The 14,979-nt window shown below is 43.8% G+C and overlaps 1 protein-coding gene across 11 annotated transcripts in view; it reads left to right on the top strand.

Annotated features, from left to right (window-relative positions):
* aak1b (AP2 associated kinase 1b) overlaps positions 1–14,979 on the top strand; it is a 146,770-nt gene that overhangs the window by 121,918 nt on the left and 9,873 nt on the right. The window contains exon 21 of one of the 11 annotated variants that reach the window (XM_085970977.1): positions 4,152–14,155. The exons of the other annotated variants lie outside the window; for them this stretch is intronic. Coding sequence (XP_085827103.1) covers positions 4,152–4,246 — 95 coding nt within the window. The 3' untranslated portion in view covers positions 4,247–14,155. Of the gene's footprint in view, positions 1–4,151; positions 14,156–14,979 lie in introns of those variants that run through there. 11 annotated transcript variants of the gene reach the window in all.

The raw sequence follows: 14,979 nt of genomic DNA, 5'->3' as shown, positions 1-14,979 counted from the left end.
GAGCCACGCTACCAAAACAAGGATATTGAGTCTCTAGAGTAATAAAGCGAATCTAAATGTAAACCATGCCAGCTGGCCTTTGAGAATGCCTCTTGTACTGATGCGCTCAGCCTTTCAATTTTAGTGTTTTTAAACTACAGAAATAGTCTAAGATATAGTATAGAATACAAGTAATTATTTTGTGTAAAATGGAATTCTCAGTCTTCATAAATCGAGGATTGTTTCCAGTCCATTTGTAAGGCAGTGCTTGTCCCCTCTTTTAGTAAGTACAGTTAGCTGCATGTAACTTTGAAACAGCAAAAGTTTTTTTTTCCATTTTAATGAATCTTTAAGTGGGCCTTGCCGGCACATCATAAATGATCCACCCACACATTCTGGCACTTTGTAGAGAATAAGCAAATGAGGATGTAAGTAAAGTAGCCTTATTCCGGCTTAGTTTATCCTGCAAAATATCTCTGCTATTTGTTTCGCTCAGTAAGCTGAGCCTCGACACTAAGCTGCCTCCATTAACAGAGCTGTCTGTCCACGGGTCTTTATGAAGTGTGGAAGTGAAGCAAAGTGGCATGACGCACTCTTGTGAATCCAGACAGTGCAAGACCCTGCTTTAGTCTTTTCCCTGGGCCTCTTATGAGGCACATCATACCTAAAATGTATTCGCCAAAAGAGTTAGATTGCTTGATTGCGTACACCTTGTGCTTTCCCAACCATGCAATTGTCTGAAATCTCTGCTAAAATTTATTATTATACAATAATTTCAAATGGATCATCTCAAAGGACTGGTGAGATTGACCAAAGCAAGAGAATATTACATGACTTGTTCCGTGTTTGTCATTCAATATTAGACTAACTTTTTTTTTCCTGGAAGATTATTTGATATTTCGCCAGAAAGCATTGACCTGTGCTGGGATATGGCTATGTACATTGATGGATGTCCCAGCCCTTAAAAGGACCTGGCTCTTGATCCCTGCCACCTCCCACCCGAGTTCTGATCTGCCTCCCGCACATAACGCGAAAAAATGAATGAGGAGCTCAGTAGCTTCAGAATACAAAACAAGAATGATATAATACAGGAAACTTTTGATTTACCGGCACCTAAATAACCGGAAATCTCGGTTAACCGGCAAAATTCAGGAGTAGGTTTTACTTCATATTTATTTGCCGCCTTCCATCTGTGCTGTGTAAGGGTGTGGCTGCAGCTGCTGCTAAGCTACAGAGACGCTTGGAACTTGTGGCCATTGTTCTACAGTTGTTGCTAAGCAACAGGGTTTGTTGCTTTATACGGAGCTGTCAGCTCTCCCTATCTTTTACTATAGCGTTCGGTTATCCGGAATTTTTGATGAACCAGCACCACGTCGGTCCCGTCCATGCCGGATAAAAAAAAAGTTTCCTGTATTCTTTAAGTGCCATGCTGAAATTTTGCTGACTGGCTTATTTAGCTAATTTAATTTACGCAATGTAGTCCAATTTACAAACCAGCACCACCTCTTAAATTTCATTTCAAGCACTGGTTCCAAGGGCACTGGCCGTCCTTTTAAGGTGTTGACCTTGCCTCAGTGGTAGCACTCCAGAGACTTGAGCACATAATCCAGGCTGACACTTCAGTGCAGTACTAAGAGAACGCTCCACTGTCTGAGGTCCCACCTTTCGGATGAGACGCTAAACCGAGACCCCGTCTGCCCTCTCCGATGGACTTAAAAGATCGCATAGCACTATTCGAAGAAGAGCATGGTAGTTCTCCCAGTGACCTGCCCAACATTTTTCTCCCAACACCTAAAACAGATGATCTGGTCATTTATTTCATTGTTTTTTGTGGGACCTTGTTCTCTGCAAATTGGACCATAGAATCATAGAAATTTACAGCACAGAAGGAAGCCATTCGGCCCATCTTGTCCGTCCCGGCTGACAGAGCTATCCAACCTCATCCCATTTTCCAGCTTTTAGTCCGTAGCCCTGTAGGTTACAGCACTTCACGTGCATATCCTAGTACTTTTTAAATGTGATGAGGGTCTCTGCCTCTACCACCCTTTCAGGCAGTGAGTTCCAGACCCTCCCCACCCTCTGGGTGAAATTTTTTTTCCTCAAATCCCCTCTAAGCCTCTGACCAATTACTTTAAATCTATGCCCCCTGGTTATTGGCCTCTCTGCTGAGGGAAATAGGTCCTTCCTATCCACACTCTCTAGGCCCCTCATAATTTTATACACCTCAATTAGGTCTCCCCTCCGCCTCCTCTGTTGCAAAGAAAACAACCCCAGCCTATCCAATCTTTCCTCAGAGCTAAAATTCCCCAGCCCAGGCAACATCCTCGTAAATCTCCTCTGCACCCACCCCCTCTAGTGCTATCACATCCTTCCTGCAATGCGGTGACCAGAACGGCACGCAGTACTCTAGCTGCGGCAGGAGGATATCGTGTTTCCTGCATGACGACAGTAACTGTCCTTTTCATTGGCTGTAAAGCGCTTTGGGACGCGCTGAAGTCGCGAAAGGTGCTATATAAATACAAGTCTTTCCTTGTTTCTGGCGACGTCATCGTGAAGTCCAATTCTCTTCTTTGTTCATAGGCACATGTTCCAGCACAGTTTGGTGGCGATCTGCAGCTGCAAATCTGGCTGATTTCCCCCTTTCTAATTGAAGATTGCTGAGTTAATGTGTAGTTTTCCTGCTATCTTAGAATCATAGACTGATGCAGCACAGAATGGGGCTATTCGGCCCATCGTGCCTGTGCCGGCTCTGTTGAAAGAGCTCTCCAATTAGTCCCACCTCCCCCGCTGCTCTTTCCCCATAGCCCTGCAAATTTTTCATTTGCAAGTATTTATCCAATTCCCTTTTTTGAAAATTACTATTGAATCTGCTTCCATTGCCTTTTCAGGCAGTGCCTTCCAGATCACAGCAACTCGCTGCGTGAAATTAATTCTCCTCATCTGCACCCTCTGGCTTCTTTTACTCGATGCACGACCGTCCCACCATCCCCACAATCACTCGGATAACATCAATCTGCACCGATGACGAGGCACGTCTCCCATTCCTAGCCTCACCTCACCCAACCGACCCCCTTGGAGGAGACGATGCTGGCCATTCTGAGCAGGGGCATGGCTGAGCCCTTGGCCGGCGACGGGGCTGAAAGGATAGAAGATGCCGGTACCCTCATACGTTATCCTCCTCCTGGCATTCACCTCTTGCTTGCCCAGCCCTCCCCTTTAACACACCAGCTGAAATCGGAGGTGGCAGCATGAACCAGGGATCAACGCTGGCACCCTCCCGAACTGCACGGCTGATGTACGGTAGCGTTTAGGGATGTTGCTTTAAGGGAAAAGCACGGTTTATTTTTTTCATGTTTGTACCAACAGTGCTGCAGTTGAGTTTGATGTCGCAGCGATCTGCGTTTCTAGTTCATTCTAAGCCAGCAACAATTTTTCTGTCAGCATAAGTTTGCTTTGTCTGTAAATCAAATTTTAAATTCATTCAGCAGTCAAAACCACTTTGGAATAATCCGTGTATTAAATTAGCTCTGCTTCTGAAATGTTGCTTTTCTAAAACCTTTCACCTCATATTTTAAATCTTCCAGAGTTTTTTTTTTAAAGTACTGTACATAATGCTGCACATTTAGAAACATGCAAAATCTTTTGGAACGTGGTAGGAACCAATTTTTTTTTTTATTGAAGAGGAGAATTCAGGTTGAGTGACACCAGCGTCCGTGTACTTAATACTCCTCAAGTCGGTGTGCAATTCCCGTCACCTTTTTCGGTTATAAATTCCTAAGCCCATATTTATAGTGGGGAAATTCCTCTGTGAACTTGTCACCATTATCACACCCACGGGAATGAGGATGTAATTACGCCATGGTCCATTTACAAAGGAAAACTTGCATTTGTATCTTGAATCTGTAATAGCACTATAGAAGTAAGGACAAGAATGTATGACTTTAAAAAGAGGACTGAATTATTTCTGCAAGACCTTGCTCCAATTATCCCCCACTGTCTAACCCCACTTCGCACTACACTTGGTCTTGACTCCCCTTATGCAGCTTCGCGGGCAGTCTCGTTAGAAATTTGTCCAGCCTTTCCCGCTCTTGTGTATTTTCTGCCGTCTTGTTTCTCCCATGATGTTAACTCTTTTGCTGCCTGATGTAAATCACTTTGTCTTGCCCTTCCAGGTGGTCATTCTAGAAACAACAGTGGGAGCTCTGAATCCAGTCTTCCCAACTTAGCTAGGTCTTTACTGCTTGTGGATCAACTGATAGACCTGTAGGATGGCCCAGCAAAAAGCACGCTAAGTTCAGCAGTCCTCCTGCGTCGACATTTTCATCTCCCTCTGGACTTTCCATGCAACCTGTGACGAGGGTTTTACTTGCTGAGGAACTGAGCTACATTTTCGTTTACTGTCTTACTGTTGTGTCCTATCTAACGAGCATGTCCTTCCTGACATTTTTCCATATTTGAAATTGATTTGTTTTTGGCATTTTCAGCAAAAAAAAATGCAATTGGGGGGGGGGGGGGGTGGAAAAAGGAGACCGTTGCACTTGTTCAAGGTGTGGTTGTCACATTGGGGAAACTCCAGATTATTGCAAAATTGGCAATGTCAGCAGTTTGTGTGCTGGCTTTTTATGCATTAGCGAAACTTGCTTATTTCTAGCAATGGTGCGATAGAGGTCGTGGGCCTCTGGCACCAGTGTCGAGGTTTGGAGAATGTGAACACTGAAGACTTGCAGGTTTGCATTGCCCCCTTGATGCAGTAACGAGGGAATGGAACCTTCTGATGTTAAAATCATTTGAAATTGGTATCACTTGAGACCTTATGTTAGATTAAAGACGTTTTTTATTTTTGTGTGTGGGATGGAGAACTATTGACTGTAGCCTTTTTAAAAGGAAAGTCTGATAAACTCAGGAGGAGAGCTGGGCACTAACGGAATAAAAACATAAGAATGTGCAGGACCGGAACAGACCATTGTGATCTATCTACTGGTCCCAAAGTTTAAAAGAAAATGTATTGTACCCTCTCACGCCGTTAAATCATTTTTTTTCATGGAAAAAGGAACTAAAGAATGTACAGGACTGGAAAAGATCATTAGATCTTTTTAAGAGTCTCTTCCCTTTACAAGACTGTCTTTGGGAGTTGATCAAACCAGGTTAGTGAGGGCATTGTTGGATAGAGCAATGTGAATTGTATGGTTTCTGTATGGGATGGAAAGTCTTGAGCAATATATGTTGAAAGCTATAATCAGTGTTCTAGTGAGGGACTGATGTGCAATGACTGTGATTTCAGTGTACAGTACTTTTAAATCGTGTTCTTGCTTTGGTGAAATTATTAGGCACTTGAAAAGAAGCCATTCCGCTTTTCTCTCTCGTGGTGTTCAGTTGCGATAGCAAGCCCTGAAATGTATGACCCAGTTAGCAGCGGAAACTGAAATAGCTGTGCTGCGGGTAAAGCGGACTTTTACACCTGTCAAAGCGCTCCTGAAGTTTGATCTGCTCATTCTTGCACTTTCGGAAAAGATTGCAATCAGCTTTTTAAAACGCTGTCTCATTTTGAGGAAAGTGATAACTGTTCCAGACGCAGTTTTATTGTAGTTAATGGGTGCCAAAATGGGATTTTATGATGCATTGTGGAGGTTGATATCTGCAGTGTGAAGTGCAATGCCATGATTTTGGGTTCCAAATAACTCCAGCTGAGCCTATTTCTCGACATAAACTGGAATCTCATGAAGAGATAGGATTTTTGAACTGATTTATAGGAGTCAAGAATTTCGGATGCTGTCTTGCTTTCTTCCCCCCCTCTCCTCCCTTGCACTCTCATCTCTGATGGCATGTAGTGCTTTATAACGCGCGTCGAGTAGTCCTAACCTCTCGCATTATACAGCAATTGTGACGTCTGTAGTCCTCCCCTTCTGTGAAGTGTAGATGAGATTTCTGGCCTTTATTGAAGTAGGATTGATTTAAAGCCAACCAGATCCTGCAGCTTTTTTAAAAAAAAAAAAATGTTGCTGTTGTGTTTCTGTAAATTAAGTGGCTTAAGATGAAGCATTGTCGGAAAATAACCGCAGCCTCGAATCATGTTGTGAAGACGTCCTGTACATTGTTGCAGGCTAACTGCATTATAATGTAAAAGTGACGCGCGTCCCTAACCTTAATTTTTTTGGCGTCAGTTCAAAATGCCTCCGCAGCTTAGTGATTCCGACGCATACTTCAAACCTTTTGTGATCGAGTTCACTCTCCCACAGTGCCTCTTTATATACATCTGTTGAGTCTCCCCTCTCATCAATGATGCTGTGGGGGGAGGGAGGCGTTTACTGTGAACGGGGTTTCATGTACAGGGTACTTGAGGACTTTGGGTATTTTTTTTTCAAGGCAGGGAAGGAAAGTTAATTATTTGCTGATCAATTGGCTCATTTTTTTTCCCGAAGACTTGCCCAGCTTTCCTCCATCATTTCTGAGAACGCAGTGAGGTCAAGTTATATTTTTGGTGGGTCTTTTGTGAACTGACGTGGTATTCGAGTGGCCCAATGATTCCATTCAGAGTTTTCAATTGACAACCACCAGAGAGAGCAGTGAGACTGGATTCTCACGTTTCACCAGCTTCTGAACTCTGGACCCAGTTTTGACTGAATGCTGCCGAAGACCTTTGGGTATTCTGTTTGTTGTAGCGTTACAGTTGGAGAGACATCGTCCTCTCTCTCTAGATGCACTGCTGCCCAGCTCTGATTTTTGTAGTCTTGCAGGGTTCAAGTTAAATCAATACGAGGCAAAAATTAGGAAGTAACGGGAGAAGTCGGGCAGAACGTATTTTCCCAAGGCGTAGCAAACGTTTGAATAAGTTAACCAAGGCCACTGAAGGGACGAGCATCAAAGGGTTTAAGAAGCACCTCTCTGGATTGGAGAGAAAATTGAGAGCGATTTGGGTAGATGGGAGTGAAACTGATCATAAAGGAAATAAGGTTGGGGGGTTATTTTTTCTTTTGCTTACACTTTGTAGCATATGTCCTTTTACTTATTTTTGTCCTTTGACCCTCTTGTAACTGCTCCTGCTCACCCATCCAGGTTCAGAACCTGGCAAAGGGCACGTGGGAGTACCGGTGGTCTGCACTAGTAGCCAAGTCCTGCATGTGTGATGGATCTCACTGTTGTACAAATCACGCTGGCCAAGCCACAGAGCAGAATAGACAGTTCAAATGAAAGGGAGATGGACAGTAGCTGATGTACTGTCTCTGTTGTGTTCTCTGATTCATGGCACATCCGGTGGGACCATGATCCAAAGCTGCCAATTTGTACTTTTCATAGAGTCATACAGCACAGAAAGAGGCCCTTCGGCCCATCGTGTCCGCGCCAGCCTTCAAGCCCTGTCTATTCCAATCCCATTTGCCAGCACTTGGTCCGTAGCCTTGTATGCTATGGCGTTTCAAGTGCTCATCTAAATGCTTCTTGAATGTTGTGAGGGTTCCTGCCTCCACCACCCTTTCAGGCAGTGAGTTCCACATTCCAACCACCCTTTTAGATGAAAAAGCTTTTCCTCAAATCCCCTCTAAACCTCCTGCCCCTTACCTTGAAACTATGCCCCCTGGTTATTGACCCCTCTACTAAGGGGAAAAGTTCCTTTCTATCTACCCTATCTATGCCCCTCGTAATTTTGTACACCTCAATCAGGTCCCCCCTCAGCCGTAAAAAGATGGACAAAATTGCACGTTCAATCCACAAAATACCAATAAGAACCTGATGTAATAAAGGGAATTTGCCTTATTTGGTCGATTTAAATCCATGACCCCCAAATATGAACTGATGGAATTGCCAAATCCCCAAAACACTAGTCAGAATTTCCGACTCCCCTGTAATAAAGGTGAGATTTAACTTCGTTGATCACTGTAAATCAGTGGCCTTGATTATATTAGCATGAATGGTTTGCCAACGTATGTTGCGCTTTAAACAAGACAGCTGATAGACTGCTTTAAAAAATACTATTTTTGTTACATCATTTAATGATCCGATTTAAATTCCAGTCGAAATCTGATCTGTTATAAGCTGACCTTTTATGTGCAAGAAATGACTGACTCGCTGGGCCTCGGCATTTCCAGGAAGTTGAATAATGAACATGTCGGTGTTGAGGCCATTTTTCATTTGTCAGGATTACGCATCAAAGTTGGGCCTTGGTCAGGAATGCAGTGGAATGGGAAGTGACTCGATGAGGTGGAATTTGGTGCTCGGTTCATGAATGTGTTTACTTGGAGTCATTTAAGAGATGGAAAGGTTATGAGAAGGCGGTTGGCTCTTTAGCGGAAAGGTTCTGCTGGCTTGGAGTTTTAAATCTGTTTAGATCCAGCATCTTGAGGATTGGTGGGTTCGTTTTGGCTTTCTTTATCCCTTCCGACCAGCACTTTGTGTCCAAGTGGGGGGGACAGTTTGCAATTAAGAGATTGGAGATGGCCGAAAGTTCAACGAGCTGTGTCTCCGTGCGCGTGAGTTTAAGTTAATTTATGAAATAATATTGCTAACCCCCCCCCCCACCAAATAGAGGACATTTTGCGAACCTGAACAGTTCCATTTTTTCTCCTCTGTTTTTCTGCTGAGTGTGTCTGATTTAAAAAAAATATATAAATATAATCACAAAAAGCAGGAGAAATCATCAGATCATTGACTATGCATCAATGGCTTCCTTGACTAAGTGTCGTGCCTCTGCTTCCTGTTAAACTGACTGGGAAATAATATATTGAGTAGTGGGTTGTTCAGAGTGTGACTTGTATCCCTGGGAAGACACAATGATGCTTCCTGGATTAATGTATTAATTGGGCTATATTTTAGCATGTGTAAGTCAGTATTCTTCCCCCGCCCCAGACTGTGCCAATGGATGCATCAGGAGTCGAGATGCCCAATTTGTTGGTGTTAACCTCCTGCTCAGTATAAACGAGTAGTATAAACGTGTAATACTGTTTAGATTGCATTTTTTTTTTTTTTTAATTCATTTGCGGGATGTGGGCGTCGCTGGCAAGGCCAGCATTTATTGCCCATCCCTATACAACTGAGTGGCTCGCTCGGCCATTTCAGAGGGGTAGTTAAGAGTCGACCACGTTGCTGTGGGTCTGGAGTCACAGACCGGGTAAGGGCAGCAGATTTCCTTCCCTAAAGGGCATTAGTGAACCAGATGGATTTTTAAGACAATCCGATACTTCCATGGTCACCAATACTGCTATTAGCTTTTTATTCTAGATTTATTGAATTAACTGAATTTAAATTCCCCAGTTGCCGTGGTGGGATTTGAACTCTCGTCTCTGTATCATTAGTCCACGCCTCTGGATAACTAGTCCAGTGAGACAACCACCATGCCACCGTACCCCATTACAATCATGGCAGCTGCTTATTCATGAAAATACGGAAGAAGCTTTACTTTAACTGTTTTAAGAATTCCATTCTGAGCTGTGAGTGTTTGCTGTGACTGGAACAAGTGGAAGTTTTATGCCTGTCACTGAAAGTCACTATTTTCTGTCAGTTGCCACATCTTCCAGATTGTTCTAGTAAATTAGAAATCGTTTACAGTTCTCTTTTTTTCTACAAAGAAAACAATTAGATTCCTGCTGTTTTTGTTGGCCCCATTTCTAGCTGGTTCAAAACATGAATAGCTGTAATGGCCATCATTCCATAGGCTATGTAATGAGAAGTGCACTCCTAACATTGGACCCGTAGCCTGAGATGTGTTAATGTTGCACAGTATTTTTTTAAAACTGAGAAACCTGACTCGAGGGTCAATCCCCAAAGTGCAGGGCACGATCAGCGTTGAAAAGAGGAGGAGCGATGATTTAATCGAGAAGTGGATGATTGGATATGCCAGGTCTAGGTGGTAAGATGGGGCGGAGATGCCACTGGAGATCCTGTTGTTGAGGCTGTTGTTGATTCAGGAAAAGATCAGCTGGCCCATCAAGTCTCTCCCCCACACAATGCCTGGAGCATCCTGACTAGACACTAACCCCTCCCTCACCCCCATTTCCGATCCCCTCAGGTGATCGCAACCAGTCCAGGAGATCACATTGACCATGTGTTAGTTATCTGATTATCCACTTGCCTTCTATATGATGCGACCTCTGCTCCAGTCAGGAACCGGTTCAGCACCCTGTTAAAGGCATGCAGAGTCTCAGTACCCACCACACCAGCTGGCAACATACTCCAGAGGCTCGCTACTCTCTGTGTGGGGGGTGGGGGGGGAACTTGCATGTTCCCTGGTCCTTCCCATTTGTCAAACTGGAATAATCTATCACTAGGCATGCAATCCAGCCCTTTCATTATTTTTGTACGCCTCTATCGGGTTGCCTCTAAGTCTACACTGCTCGAGAGTAAGTAGACCCAGCTCTTTAAGCCTACCTGAGTAACTATGGCTCTTTATGCTAGGAATCATTCTCCAAGCTCTGCTCTGAACCTTTTCCAAGGCCACCCACCATGTGAAGGGACAAAAACTGGGTACAGTACTCTAGGTACGGCCCAACCAAGGACCTGTATAATGACAGAGAATGGCATCCTTTGAATTTTACTGACTGTTTCTGCTAATATAACCCAATACCCTGTTTGCTTTGGCGATGGACGTGAGCCTTCAGTGATCTGTGCACAATCACACCTTGATCCTTTTCTCTCTAAACCGCTTTCAGTATTGTTCCCTGTAAATGATGAGTATATTCTGAGTTAGTCCTACCAACATGCATGACACTGCATTTATCTATGTTAAATGCAGTTTGCCATTGTATGGCCCATTCCCTTGGCACATCTAAATCTATTTGCATTGGATTGTGCTCTTGTGCTGTCTTGAATCTTGTACAGATTTTCAGTATAATCTTCAAACTTACTTACCATGCTCCCAACGCCACTGTCCAGGACATTAATAAAAACAGTGAACAGTAGTGGGCCTAGGACCGATCCCTGGGGGAACACCACTTAGTAGCATGTCTCCAGGCTGATCCACATCCATTAACTACAACTTTTTAGATACGGGATTGGTACCAATGCCCACTGGTACCATCTTGTGAAGTAAGCTAGCGTGAGGTACCTTTTATGGAAGTCCCAATGGACAATGTCTACCAGATTTCCCTCATCCTCTCTCCCAGTGACTTCTTCAAGAAAGAAAAAACTCAATCAAGTTTGTCAGACACAACCTGAAGCCATGTTGAGTATCTCTAATGGCCCCTTCGCTTTCCCCGTGATCCTAAAGGGCATCTCTTGGGTCTGCCTGTTGGATCCTCTGGTGCAACAGTATTTGTATAGACTGGGGGACAATGAAGGAAGTCTGTCCTTCCTGATGTTCTCATCTTAAAAAAAAAAAAATTAAAAAAAAAGTGATTAAGACTAGCAGACCAAGTGCTGTCGTCTTAATTAATATCACCAAACAGCAGTTGCCAGTGTCCCATCTTGTTTGTCTACATATACGGTACACATGTTGATAAAAGATTGGTGTGTCATTGAGGAAGGGTGATTAAGTGGTGTGTGCATGATCGGTGTACATGTCATTTGTGACAATTTAAAACGCTAGATAAATTTAATATGGAGTAACCTGTCTGGCATATGTTTCAGATGTGTAATAAAACTATCAAAAATTGTAAATTCTATGCAACATTTACTTTTCCAGTAACTGATTACGTCTCTCATTCTACTGTTCCAGACAGTTTAGAATTAATTTCCGCAACACTGGTTTCTTCATGCCAGTCGCAACTGCAAGATTTCATTTCGTTCTGCCAAAATGTAGTTATTGGATAAAATCGACTGGGGCAGAAAACAAAATGTGGTCCCAACTGTACGGTTAAAATTGGACGTTACCAGTGGGGGGTGGGGGCAGCAGTATTTTGCAGTTAGTGAGTTTATCTGTAGCTCGTGTGCTTTGATTCGTGAGAGGGAGGTCTATGTAGCTGAGGTTTCATGAAAATGACTTGCTTGGCTTCGTGCTTAATGGTGGTATTGTAAGGCGATTAATTCAATGCTCTTTTTGCCCTCGCAGTGCATCAAACAATGTTGCCTCATCAGACCCGACCCGTAATGCCGGCGCACACTGGTGCAGAGCGCCGCTGCACGCTTTGCATGCTGAACTGTTCAGTGGTGCTCTTTAAGCAAGCGGGTGGAAACATTATTGAGAGGGGATCAGGGCCGTGCTTGCAAGCTGTTTCGCTATGTAGTGCGTGGGACAAAGGCTTTGCAGTGCTGCATTGGCCTAGCTGAGGCAGACCAAGTGTTTTTTTGCCGGGGCAGCAGAAGCCGAGTTGGAGCAACCGTTTCGGAATGCCATTTGGCTGCAGTCCGTCCGGATCTATTGTATGCCAAATTCAGCCACAACTGGTGTAAATTCATCAAGACAATCCGTGGAGACCTCTAGCCTAAGCCAGTGCTCGCTCACTCACCATTTTTTTTCCTCCTGTATGCAATGTATTGTGTTTCATCGACTCCCTTACCCAGCCGCAGGGCACAGGCTGAAAAGGGAGCAGGGGTTTCACGTGACATCTTGCTGGGCCTGTCTGCAGAGCAGTGCCGGTGTCGGCAGACACCGCCGGGCTCCTGGTAGCTGCCGCATTAACCTGCAAAGCAGCCCACCGCGAAGAAACGGCAAGGATTAGGTCTCAAAATATATATATATATATATATATATATAATAGTGGTGAAAAATGTGTTGAATAAATTTGATCATTTTGTTGAGAGTTTGTATGACTCCTAATGCCAACCTTTGCCATAAAATGAAAAATTCCTGGTATGAATTTATAACGTAACCGTATCCAGATAGCTTAATTCTAATGCTATTCATGTACCTCCTATTTTTACTCCTGTTCAGTATCCAAGCTTAAGCCATTTGAAGTCAATCTGTTTTGACTTATTTTGTTTCAATAATGAATGAATTTTCCTGCTGTGATTATGTACCTTCCTTCTAATACTGCACTGAACTGCATTCTTCTTCCTGCTAAATGTCTTTATTGTTGTAACCTGGAGTCTCATCTTTGTAACCTGCACTTACTTGCTTGTTCGTTTTGCTTCCAACAGAATTAATTTTGTTTTTCTAATTCCATCAGTTGAAATAATGTACATTTGAACTGCCTGTAAAAACGCCCTCTTTCCAATCTGAAGTTTGATTGCAAGTTCATGCATTGCCGTCCTGTGGCAATCTGTGCTACCGTAGTCTCAGATCATTGTGGGTTAACAAGTAGATTTCTCGAAGGTCAGTCTTTTTTTTTTTCCTTTTTTTCCCTTTGGGTTTTAGATTCATATCAATAAAACTATACCGTTGTAAGTTGTAGTTTTTCCAGCAGCAGTATTGTGCAATTCTAGTGTAATGTGATGTCTGTTGTATGTGCACCTTTCAAAACCTAAACCAAGGGAGGTGCTCTGGTTTAATAATATAAAATCATTAGGTATTATTTAAAGTAAAGGGTCTATTATGATCAGTGCAAGAAGCAAGCTCTACACAGGCTTTGTGACAAAGCTAGGACAACAGTTGTGTAACTCTGCTTCGAGAGGCTTTGATTTGCTTGGACTTTGCTCTGTGATTTCAAAGCTCCAGTATCTCGCTCTTCCCACCCCTGGCTTACACAGACTGTGTGTCAGTGATGTGCTTTATTTCCGTTTTTCCACAGGGACGCTGCTTCTGTTGTTCTCCAATTCAGGCTTTTAAAACGCACCTTGTTTGTTTGGTTTTCCTTCTCCTCCTAAGGTGGTGGTTGTTCCCGGTTTAACGCTTTGTAAATGTGTAGGCGGCTGCACGTCGCGTGGCAGGCAAAGTCCCTGTTCCGCATCAAGTATATCTCCGAAAGCGGCAGAGACGCAACCGCGAAATGTGCGACCACACCCGCGCGCCCCCCAAAAAAAACCGTCGTGGCCTGCTTGCCAAAGATCGATTTGTTGTGTAAAAAAAAAAAAACTGAAGGCCTGTGTAAACCCCCTAAAGGAGAGATGCTCCAGCTTCTATTCTCTGCAATCACAACGCTTATTGGCATGCTTGTTAGTAGTTTGCATTAAGTGGTGCGGAAGAGTGAATGTTTGCAACATTACTGAGCAGAGTAAAGCTGCAAATCAAAGCAGAGAGTATTTTTGTACAGATTCTAGTGACTAAAGGGGGGTCTTGCCGATGACTGCGTTGTATCTATACTTTACATTGTAATGTATCCAAGTGATCATTTTCCCAATAAATAATGTATCCAAGTGATCATTTTCCCAATAATGTTTTGATGCATATATCTTAAAATAAGCTTTGTATCGTGTTTTAATCTCCTTTCCTGATCATCTGCTCCCCCACCACCACTTGCTGCTGAAAGTCGCTGGTGCTGAGCTCTGTCGGCGTGTTCAAATTGTGGGACAAGCCGGATTGAATCCAGAGAGGGTGGACACATGGTTCTAACCCACTCGGTCACCGCCGCAGCTAACCACCACCTCCCCATCTCCGAGGTTGCCAGTCGATTGTCAGGACCCCCCGTCCCCTCCAAAAGAGAAACTTGCCCGCTGCATAACGGACACTGCAAGAGTTGAAGAGCAGTTCTTGTTTTATTTGAAGATCTCTGACCTACAAGGCTATTTTGAAAATAGGAATTGATTTCTGGGAATGATTGCAATGCAATATTTGGGTACGGGCTTCAGATGGTGATGATGCAACTTGAACTGTTAAAACTGTCGCAAGAAACCCCAAGATCATCTTGTTTCATGTGTTCGTTCCAGTCACATTGGGATGATGGAGAGGTAAAGCGGGTACTTGTTGGCCCAGAGTTGAAGGGTGCGTTTGCACCACAGTGATACTGTCAACACCAAGTGTTTTCACTTTGCACCAGTACTGTAAATCCGGGGTCAGGCCCTGATCCGGCTCCGGCACAAAGCAGAGCGAGGCTCCCCCAGTAGAGTACAGAGGCTGCTGTTTCAATGTCAATGCACCCTGGAGCAGAGAAAGGGCTGGGTGGACCTGTGGACAGGTCTCTGAGACCTGGCTTTGAATCCGGCCCAGATAGATGGGCTGAACGTTCCTCTTATCTGCTTGCAATAAGTGTCACAAAAGGA

The sequence above is a fragment of the Somniosus microcephalus genome, chromosome 30 (assembly GCF_052327205.1).
Source record: "Somniosus microcephalus isolate GS21.2 chromosome 30, FLI_Smic_1.0, whole genome shotgun sequence".
Classification (NCBI taxonomy): Eukaryota; Metazoa; Chordata; class Chondrichthyes; order Squaliformes; family Somniosidae; genus Somniosus; species Somniosus microcephalus.
Note: the sequence above shows the minus strand (reverse complement) of the source record. Positions and strands in the feature narration are given on the sequence as shown.